The sequence below is a fragment of the Prorops nasuta genome, unplaced genomic scaffold (genome assembly GCF_024137725.1).
Source record: "Prorops nasuta isolate Cenicafe-Biocafe unplaced genomic scaffold, Cenicafe_Pnas_1.2 PNAS00005, whole genome shotgun sequence".
NCBI lineage: Eukaryota > Metazoa > Arthropoda > Insecta > Hymenoptera > Bethylidae > Prorops > Prorops nasuta.
The window spans coordinates 5,608,000-5,616,113 of record NW_027116802.1 but is presented as its reverse complement, the minus strand read 5'-3'; the positions used below and the strand labels follow the sequence as shown (position 1 = coordinate 5,616,113).

General features: G+C 42.8%; 1 protein-coding gene across 6 annotated transcripts; it reads right to left on the bottom strand.

The window, feature by feature from the left end:
* Positions 1-3,515: 3,515 nt before the first annotated feature.
* On the bottom strand, positions 3,516-7,144 carry LOC136773632 (DNA damage-regulated autophagy modulator protein 2-like). 6 transcript variants are annotated; one of them, XM_066727430.1, is made up of 8 exons: positions 6,720-7,142; positions 6,423-6,569; positions 5,836-6,332; positions 5,231-5,352; positions 4,798-5,024; positions 4,216-4,354; positions 3,887-4,038; positions 3,516-3,752 (listed from the first exon to the last, which is right to left on the bottom strand). In XM_066727430.1, the coding sequence occupies exons 3-8, from the start codon at positions 5,913-5,915 to the stop codon at positions 3,648-3,650; spliced, it is 825 nt and encodes a 274-aa protein (XP_066583527.1). In that variant the 5' UTR covers positions 5,916-6,332; positions 6,423-6,569; positions 6,720-7,142; the 3' UTR covers positions 3,516-3,647. The 6 variants fall into 6 exon arrangements, with proteins under 6 accessions (XP_066583527.1, XP_066583528.1, XP_066583525.1 ...); XM_066727431.1 differs by having other exon boundaries at positions 6,468-6,569; XM_066727428.1 differs by having other exon boundaries at positions 6,423-6,680; positions 6,856-7,142.
* Positions 7,145-8,114: the final 970 nt, after the last annotated feature.

The following is an 8,114-nucleotide window of genomic DNA, read 5'->3' as shown; positions in this document are numbered from 1 at the left end:
TTCAACAATTCAACTTTCGTCCCAGGACGTTTCGCCTTGACCATCGCCGTCCAGAACGGTTGACTGAGTCGGCCCGAGTCGTTTCACGAGAGAGCTTTTCCACTCTTACGTCTGACTTTATCCCTCCTTTTCCCCTTCGACCATGAATATAACACGTGAATCGTCGTGAATGAGAGGCTCGCGCCGGCTTACCTTCTTTATCGCGTAAACGTTGCTTACGCTTCTCTTATATCGGTCCCCTTTCGCACTACCACATGAAGAAGGCGCCGAGAGACATCAGGGTTTCACTGCTCCCTATCAGTGTCGAGAGTATAAGAATAAACCTTCATTCATCTTCGTAATTCATGCACTACCCTCCTCTCCATTCTATTCATTCAAAATAGCGAGACATGCGATGTATATATGTGTATATATATGAGGAATGTCGTTCTCTAAGATGGTGGGGATGGGAAAGAAGGGCCAGGATAATTTCCACATCTTTGAAAAACTTTCTTGTTTTATTGAGCATTGCTATACACTTTGCAAAATGACACTTATTTCCTATCTCATTATATTCATCAATTAAGTAGCAATTGCGATTATACATACACGCGACGGCGACGGCACGCGTACATCGCATCTCGCATGCGTCACGCGTTCATTTAGGCACTTCGAACGTCTTTAGGTATAATTATTTTCAATGACTCCTGCTGTTTCTTCCACGAAAAAATAGAATTTCTCCGCATTTGTTTGCACTCAATAAAACAATCGTCAATAGGTTGTCAGTTGGATCAATAATCGGAAGCTCTCAATACGAATTCCTCTATGTCTTTAATTAAATTTAATAGAAAAGATTCATGATTCGTAATTATGATTTGATGAAATTCCGATGCTGGTAGAAGTTCTTTTTATCGTGCTTCACGTTCAAATCATATATATAGCTTGTAAGGATATAATGTCAATGTCATAGATATATAGTTATGCATGTATTTCTCATGAGAAATTAATGTTATATAATATATACATATATATTTATATAAAGATAAAAGCTGATTAAAGCATAGCGAATATCACAGACAATTCTGTTACTTCAAAGCGGATGTTCGTTCTAGACCAATTATCTGTCCAGCTTATATATCCAACGTGGGAGTTTTATTCATTAAAATTCACGAATAAAATAAATACGTCGATTTTTTTATAATGCCATTTGGAAGTAAATATATATAGGAATGAAAATAGTTGATATGATATCTATATGCGATCGCTTATGAGTTCTATACATATGTAATATAGGTATATATCTGTTTAATATTTCCTTCCTTGTTATGTCGTAGCGAGTAATAAGAGACTTTCATTGCTAATTTAGCGATTCGATGTTGATTTTATTGCATTAGACCATTCCGATCGTAACTGACCGATCTGAACGCATCTTCGACCAGATGACTGAGGCATCTGACCGCTTGAAGGAGAGCAGCTAGAAGGAGGGACAGCGAGAGAGAAAATAATTTGCTAGGCAGCACGTCATTCTCCGGGAAATCGGTGTCCGCCGTATTCATCGATTTTCTTCCTTTCTTTCTACCGTCGCTATTCAACGATTTTCTCATACCGCAGTCTGTCTCCGACGCGTCCATTTCCGTCAAGCTTCTCGTCAAGTTCTCCGCCAAGTTTCTCGTAAGACTCTCCGTCAAACTTTTCGTCATTCTGGCCACTCGGAGATTCCGGTTCTCCGGACTGGACAGGGTCGACTTACAGTTGAATACAACGTCCTCGAGATTCCTCTGAAGGTCGTTCAATCGGGACTCGACGATTTCGTATCGTTTCCACGAATTTTTAAAACGACCCAGACGAGCTTCGTTTTTCACGTAGAGCGTATTCTCCGACTTTGCTTTATCACAGCCATTCAAGTTATCACTTCTGCCTCTGTACTCGCGAGTTTGCAATGTCGAATTGTCGTCAAGCGAATTTGTCCTATTATGGCACTTGTCGCGAAACGGAAACTTTTTCTCCGCAGCCGAATTGCCACAGAGATTGGAATCGTTGCTCTCGACGGATACGATGTGGTTACCGCCTTTGGGAAAGGAAAGTTTGGCGCTCTCTTTGGTATCGGATAACGTTCTCTTTGGGCCTATTCCAGCACCGAGACTGTCAACAATGATATTCGGCTTTTCCGAATCGGAACAGCCAATACGCGAGCTTTCCTCCGGTGGGACGTTTCTCTTATCATCCAGGATATCCTCCGAAAACTCGTCAACTCTCTTGACTCTTTCATTCGCATCAGGATCATTCGCGTCGAATAACTCAACTTTAACCAAAGCACCATTCTTATCAGCCAAGTGTTCCTCCTTATCATCAGCTTCCTCACGCTTGTCCGACTCCAATGGAAAACGTTCTCCAGTCTTTATCTGCAGAGTCTCGCTTTTAGCACTGTACAAAAGTTCCTGGATCTCCAAGAGACTCTTCTCAACACCTGGGCTGTTACAGAGGAAATTTCTCAGCTCTGGCAAATCCAATTGTTCGTGAACCTGAAGGAGATTCTGCTCGATGCTGAGAAGACTCTCCTCTATTTGCATCAGGCATTCTTCTATATCACAGCTATTAGTCGTTAATAAATTCTGCTCAACTTGGCTTTTCAGTTTGGCTTGATTATCGTGGAATACCTGCTGCACGAGACTCTGCACGTTTGTTCGCTCGTTGAAAAGAAAATTTCGTGAGTCGTCGGGTATACTGGTCAGAGGAGTTGGAGCTGAGTTTAGATTGTCAGCATTTGGAACCATCAGAAATTGTGGAGGAGGGGGCGGAGGATCTTCCGCAGGCTGAAATGCATCATCGTGCGTTTCTCTGTTGTAAAAAGCACGATATCTGTGACTGCTGACAATGTCGTAATTAGATATTAGTTGCTCCGTCGGTAATATTAGATTATCGTTCTTATCGCCATTATTCTCGGTTTTTTTCAGTGATAAGAGAACGTAATTAGAGTGACTGTTGGCCAACTGACTCACTGCTCGACTTTCTCCTGCCACAGTGTCCACAATATTTTTCTTAGCGTTATTAATGTACGATTCCGAGTACTTGTTATGGCTACTGGATTCTTGCAGGTAGGTCTTGTCGTGGCTATTGGCGAACGAGCCGACTGGATCCAGATCGATCAATGATCGCGTAGTTGGCACGTAATGCCCATTGTTTCCTCCAAAGAACGACTGATATTTCTCATGACTAATGGCTGCTGCCTCCTCCTCCTCCTCCTCCTCCGACCCTCTACTTTTGTCGACCTTGAACTTTCCCTCGATGAGACGTTGCTCCGACTCTTTAGAATTCTCTTGGTTGAAATTAGCCTGCGCGTGTCCCGCGCAATTTTTATCGCAAGGTTGGTCCATCAGCATGAAGCAGCAGCAATCATCGGAGCTGTTATCCAAATTAAGCCAATTTTTAAGACTGTCGTTGTGGTCGTCGTCGATACGATGAATCTGTGCCTGACAGAGAAGGTCTCGACCGCGAACAAGCAAATCAGCAGCAGTAGCAGCAGGTGGTCGATCTTCGGCCATTGGTGCAGAGTCATCGAGGAGACGATCTCTGGATCGATCGACTCTGTATCCGGGACACGGAGTGTTTACCGGCGAGTGGGACAAGAGGTTTGCGCAACAACCTCCGGTGCCTCCTTGAGCGTACGATCAGGTGAACGTTGGCGTAACCTCATCGGGCCTTCGTTCTTCTTCGTTTTCAGTCGCGTCACCGGTCTCATTCAGACTCGTAACTTGGACAGAGTTGCACGTCACCTGCAACAAGTTTTTATACACGTAAGTTATTGGGTACTGCCGTTCGATAATATGCGTGCGTGCGTGTGCGTGCGCGCGCGCGCGCGCGTCGCTGCTCAAGGTCATCTCGACTCGACTATAAGAGTGTAGTGTACCTTCGGATGCAGCAAACGAATGTCTTTAAAGTCATCGGTAAACGTTAGAATGTAGAGGCAGAAGGCGATTGCGCAAATCCACTCGGTCACTGTGCTTATCACGTGCAATCCCCATCCTCCATCTTCCTTGTACCATTTTCGAGGATTCACTCCTGAAACAGAGTTAATATTTAGCAATAGCTCTTATCGTTTTTACTCCTTTTACCGTGTACATAGTTTATAGTGTATATGGTAATGTAGAAAGAGAATGTCGATCACACGAGCGGTGATACACTGGATGGGAGTTAATTTTAAAGCTATATATGCTATTAGACTGGGTGGATATATACCTTTGAATGCCATGCGGGCAAATATGCCTGTGGATAGGCCGACGACGAAGCAAACTGAGCAGAAAGTTGAAATGGCCGTCCTGATGTGAGCGAGTTTTAGGGAGCAGCCAAATGGATGTAGATAGAAGGAGCATATAGCCTGTAACAATGCGCATTGTCAATGTTTTAAAGTTAAAGGCCAATTTTACGATCTTTCCCAAGTTCCGGGTAAGCAGTTCTCTCGCGCGAATAATAAATAGAATAGCGCAATTCCGTAGATGGCGCCAGTTTACAATTGCACAGCTGTAAAGTTATAATAACTAGTTGTGTGCGCTTAGCTATGTCAAAACTATTGGAAAGTTACAACTTCAGTTTCTCTACGTATCATTTACGTGTCGCTTTGGTTTAAAAAACTTTTGCTGTTAAACTGTCCTAGTCTTGTGACGCGAAGAAACTTGCTTCCTTATTTTTCTTCTATTCTTATATACACACAGAACAAATAATTTCTCAGGCAATGAAATTGGAAAAGAGAAAAGTGTCCTGTAATCTGCTCTTGGAATTATTTTCGGCGACGTTTGGAACTATTTTTAAGCGTCGACTTACTTGAGTCCAGAAATAGGCAGTGCCACCACCGAAGCACAACATTGCTCCAATTAGATGAACAACGATCACCGAGGTTTCTTGAAAATTTGCAACCATCGATAATCCTAGTGTGGATGTCATTCCCAGGACCAAGGCCCATCGATTCCACTTTAAAAGGGCTGCAGGCACACGGTATAGGCTCGACAATTCCTTTATGTGCGAATACCTTATGTAAATCACGAAGCACACTGAAAAATGTCACGTAAACTTTATTTAGTTATGCTCCACTTTCATAACGATTACTTAACTTTCCGCGAAACATCGACGCGAAATAATGTACACAATTGTTCTTTTCTTCGCCAACTGCACTCTCATATAGCGAGAGATTAATATTTTAAGCATAAAACTTAGGAACCAGCCATATAATTCTACAATTTTATCGAGCTCAACTTACTGATTGCTGCAATAATGTTGACGAATTGGGCAAAAATGCAGCTTTCCGGTGCGTAGGTGGCCGTATCAGAAATGTAGGGAAAACCCGCTTCCACATGACCAAGCATTACTGCTATAACGTATCTGCATCGAACAAAAACAGCTACTCGAATTAACATTGTGCGCAGCTATCAAAAATACCTATGAATATCTTTGCAATATGCATTTTGTTTCGCGAAACAACCGAATAACCTTTGTATGGCGCGACGCACAAAAACTGTTCATGATACATGGGAAAAGAATGCCTTTGCGCATTCGAAAGGGAAATTTTGGAGAAAAAGAAATAACATGTACTTAAATATCCGATCGATGGGTTAATAATGATGCATATATGCATGAAATTCAAAGTTGTCGCGCCAGTCGTGTCGGTCGCGTTGGTTCATATATCATATTTTTGTATTGGTATAGATTCTGCACAGCGATACGATTCTCGCACAAGCACAGGCAAAATTGGCACACGTGCGTGTATGCAATTTTCTATAGTCAATAGTGAGTCTGTTCTAATTGCTGCGTGTCATATCTGCCAAAGCACAATATTAGTCACGGTTAGCGAAAAAGCTGACTTACGTGAGGAAGAAGGTCGCTGGCAAAGAAATAAAAAGGACGATGGGCAGATAGTGAAGGTTCGTGAGGAATTGAGCGTCCATGATGGAGGCGTGAAATTACCGGATCCTGTGGATAAGGGCTCGATCAGTCCTCCTCGAAACTCCTTTTCACGATGACTGCCACGTGCTTTTACGACTGGATGCTCGGTCCGTGCGACGATTGCTCATACTCGCCACGGTTATGACGGTTCTCGCTCTCCGAATGATCTCCCGGCCATCTAATCGGGCCCGCAGCCTTCGCGATCCACTCCACTCCCGAGTCCCGGCCTCCTCCACACAGTGTCCTGCCCCTGCCCTGCCTCTACGGTCTATACCTACACTCGTCTCACGAGTCACGAGAGCACGACGACCACGAGAGAGTCACGGCACCACCGCTCCCCCTTCCCTCCTTACCAAGCCAACCAACGATCCGACTCTCATCAACGAGTCCGTCTGTCGTCTCTACCAATCGGATCTACCCTATAAATAACCAGACGATTACAAAACAAATCATCCATTCCCTCCCACACTCCCTCCCTCTATATACATGCACATGCAGTATATGTATACCCCATTGAATCTCACTTCCGGTACTTTAGCAAGTCGACCACAAACCTCCATGGTGTCAATGTCACGATCAGCCCTTTATCTCATCTATATAAACGATATAAACTTAATTCGTTTATTCCTCGATCTATTTTTCGTCTCTCGACTCCACTGTTAAATTCAAGAAAACTTCATTACTATCGGTTTTAAAAAGAGAGAGGTGTTTACAACTGGATGGTAATAATTTTCTTTCAAGGATGTAGTAGCGACTGTGTCAATTTCCTGTTAAAGAAGAAATTTTAATGTAGTTTTTGTGCAAACCTTGATGAGTTTTGTCGTAGAATGCCTCGAAGCCAGTCACTTTCTATGAAAATAACCACGCCTCGAGGTATCGACAGGCGGTTTGGGTACTATCAGGAAAGAAGCGACCGTGGCCCCATCGTTAATACGTTCTTACGTTTGGTTTTTCTCTACGGTGGAGGTTTTTTGTCTTGGTTTTTTTTCTTTTCTTTTAGAACCGTGCTGGGACTTTGAAGAACTGAGAACGCAGAGGTTATGGATAGACCGTGCCGAGCGATCAATGTTACGTCAGCGCAGAACGCCACTTGAAGCACTCGCTATACGTAACTGACGGAGCTGGCACCGTCGACGACGACGAGGGCGCCGATATTTAAACACCGATACTAAATTCTACGTCGGACCATTATCGTCCGATCACTACGTTTTCTCCACTGCCGCACTTTTTCTACTTCCCCTTCACCCCTTATCACCCTATGAGTTAAGATTTTATTTCATTTTTATTTTCGTATATTTCCTCACAATTTTGTCACTCTTCTTTCAGTCTTTCCACTGTCGATTACTGCAGTATTATTTTGTAACGTGGAAATTGAGTAACATACATTTTCTCGAAGCACACGACGATCGCGTAAACAGATCAATCATGAGCTATCAGCGCGTGGATCTTGCAGATGATAAGGCAACTTAGTCACTGTATTCTTATCAAGGTCCCTGTATATTTAATAATTCGTGCTCAAATTCGAAACGCATTGTACTTATGAACACACTTTGTATCGCGCTCCACAATAAGTATGGAGAGATAGATAATATTTAGCGTAGAATCTTTTTATCGACAGTGGTGAGAGAATCACGAGACATCTGGTGGTCGCAGTAATATGTTCTTTCCAGTGGAAAGGTAACGAGGACTAAATTTTTAATCCAAATTAAGACTGACATTCAAGCTTAGCAATTATTTAAGACCGAGCTAGTTATTGTACTGAGGATTAAAGCGAGAAAACTAAATTTAAATTAAGACAGTGTTTAGCTGAAATTTGGTTTTTAAATATGCGTGCATACCGCATGCTTCGAATGAACCGTTGCTTAAAAAGCGGCTCTTTCAGCCAGTCAAAATTATATTTTACCGGCAGTTCTTATCGTCACGTGGATAAAACAGTGTTCCGAGAAAACAGAATTAATAAGTGGTAGAAACGTGTCTACCTTCTATTTTCTACCTTCCTGTAAAAACTATAGGGATAGGACAGGGTAACTGACTAGCTGAGGCTGCTGAGGGCAGAAAGTAGGTGTGATTGGGTGTGTGGTGCTGTTCGTCGTTTCGTTGCCACTATGCTCACAACCTGTAATAATATCGATAAGTGCGGATTTCCGACATACCGATTGATGATTTCAATTCTACAGTTTTATATCGACTTAAGTTAGCAT

Bases quoted from the DNA above. Each gene is read 5' to 3' on its own strand.
- LOC136773632 (XM_066727429.1), bottom strand. From the start codon at position 5,915: ATGGACGCTCAATTCCTCACGAACCTTCACTATCTGCCCATCGTCCTT. The intron at 5,025-5,230 runs GTAAGTTGAGCT...GACATTTTTCAG, and splicing joins CAACATTATTGCAGCAATCA to TGTGCTTCGTGATTTACATA. The intron at 4,039-4,215 runs GTATATATCCAC...ACTCTGTTTCAG, and splicing joins TGCCCGCATGGCATTCAAAG to GAGTGAATCCTCGAAAATGG.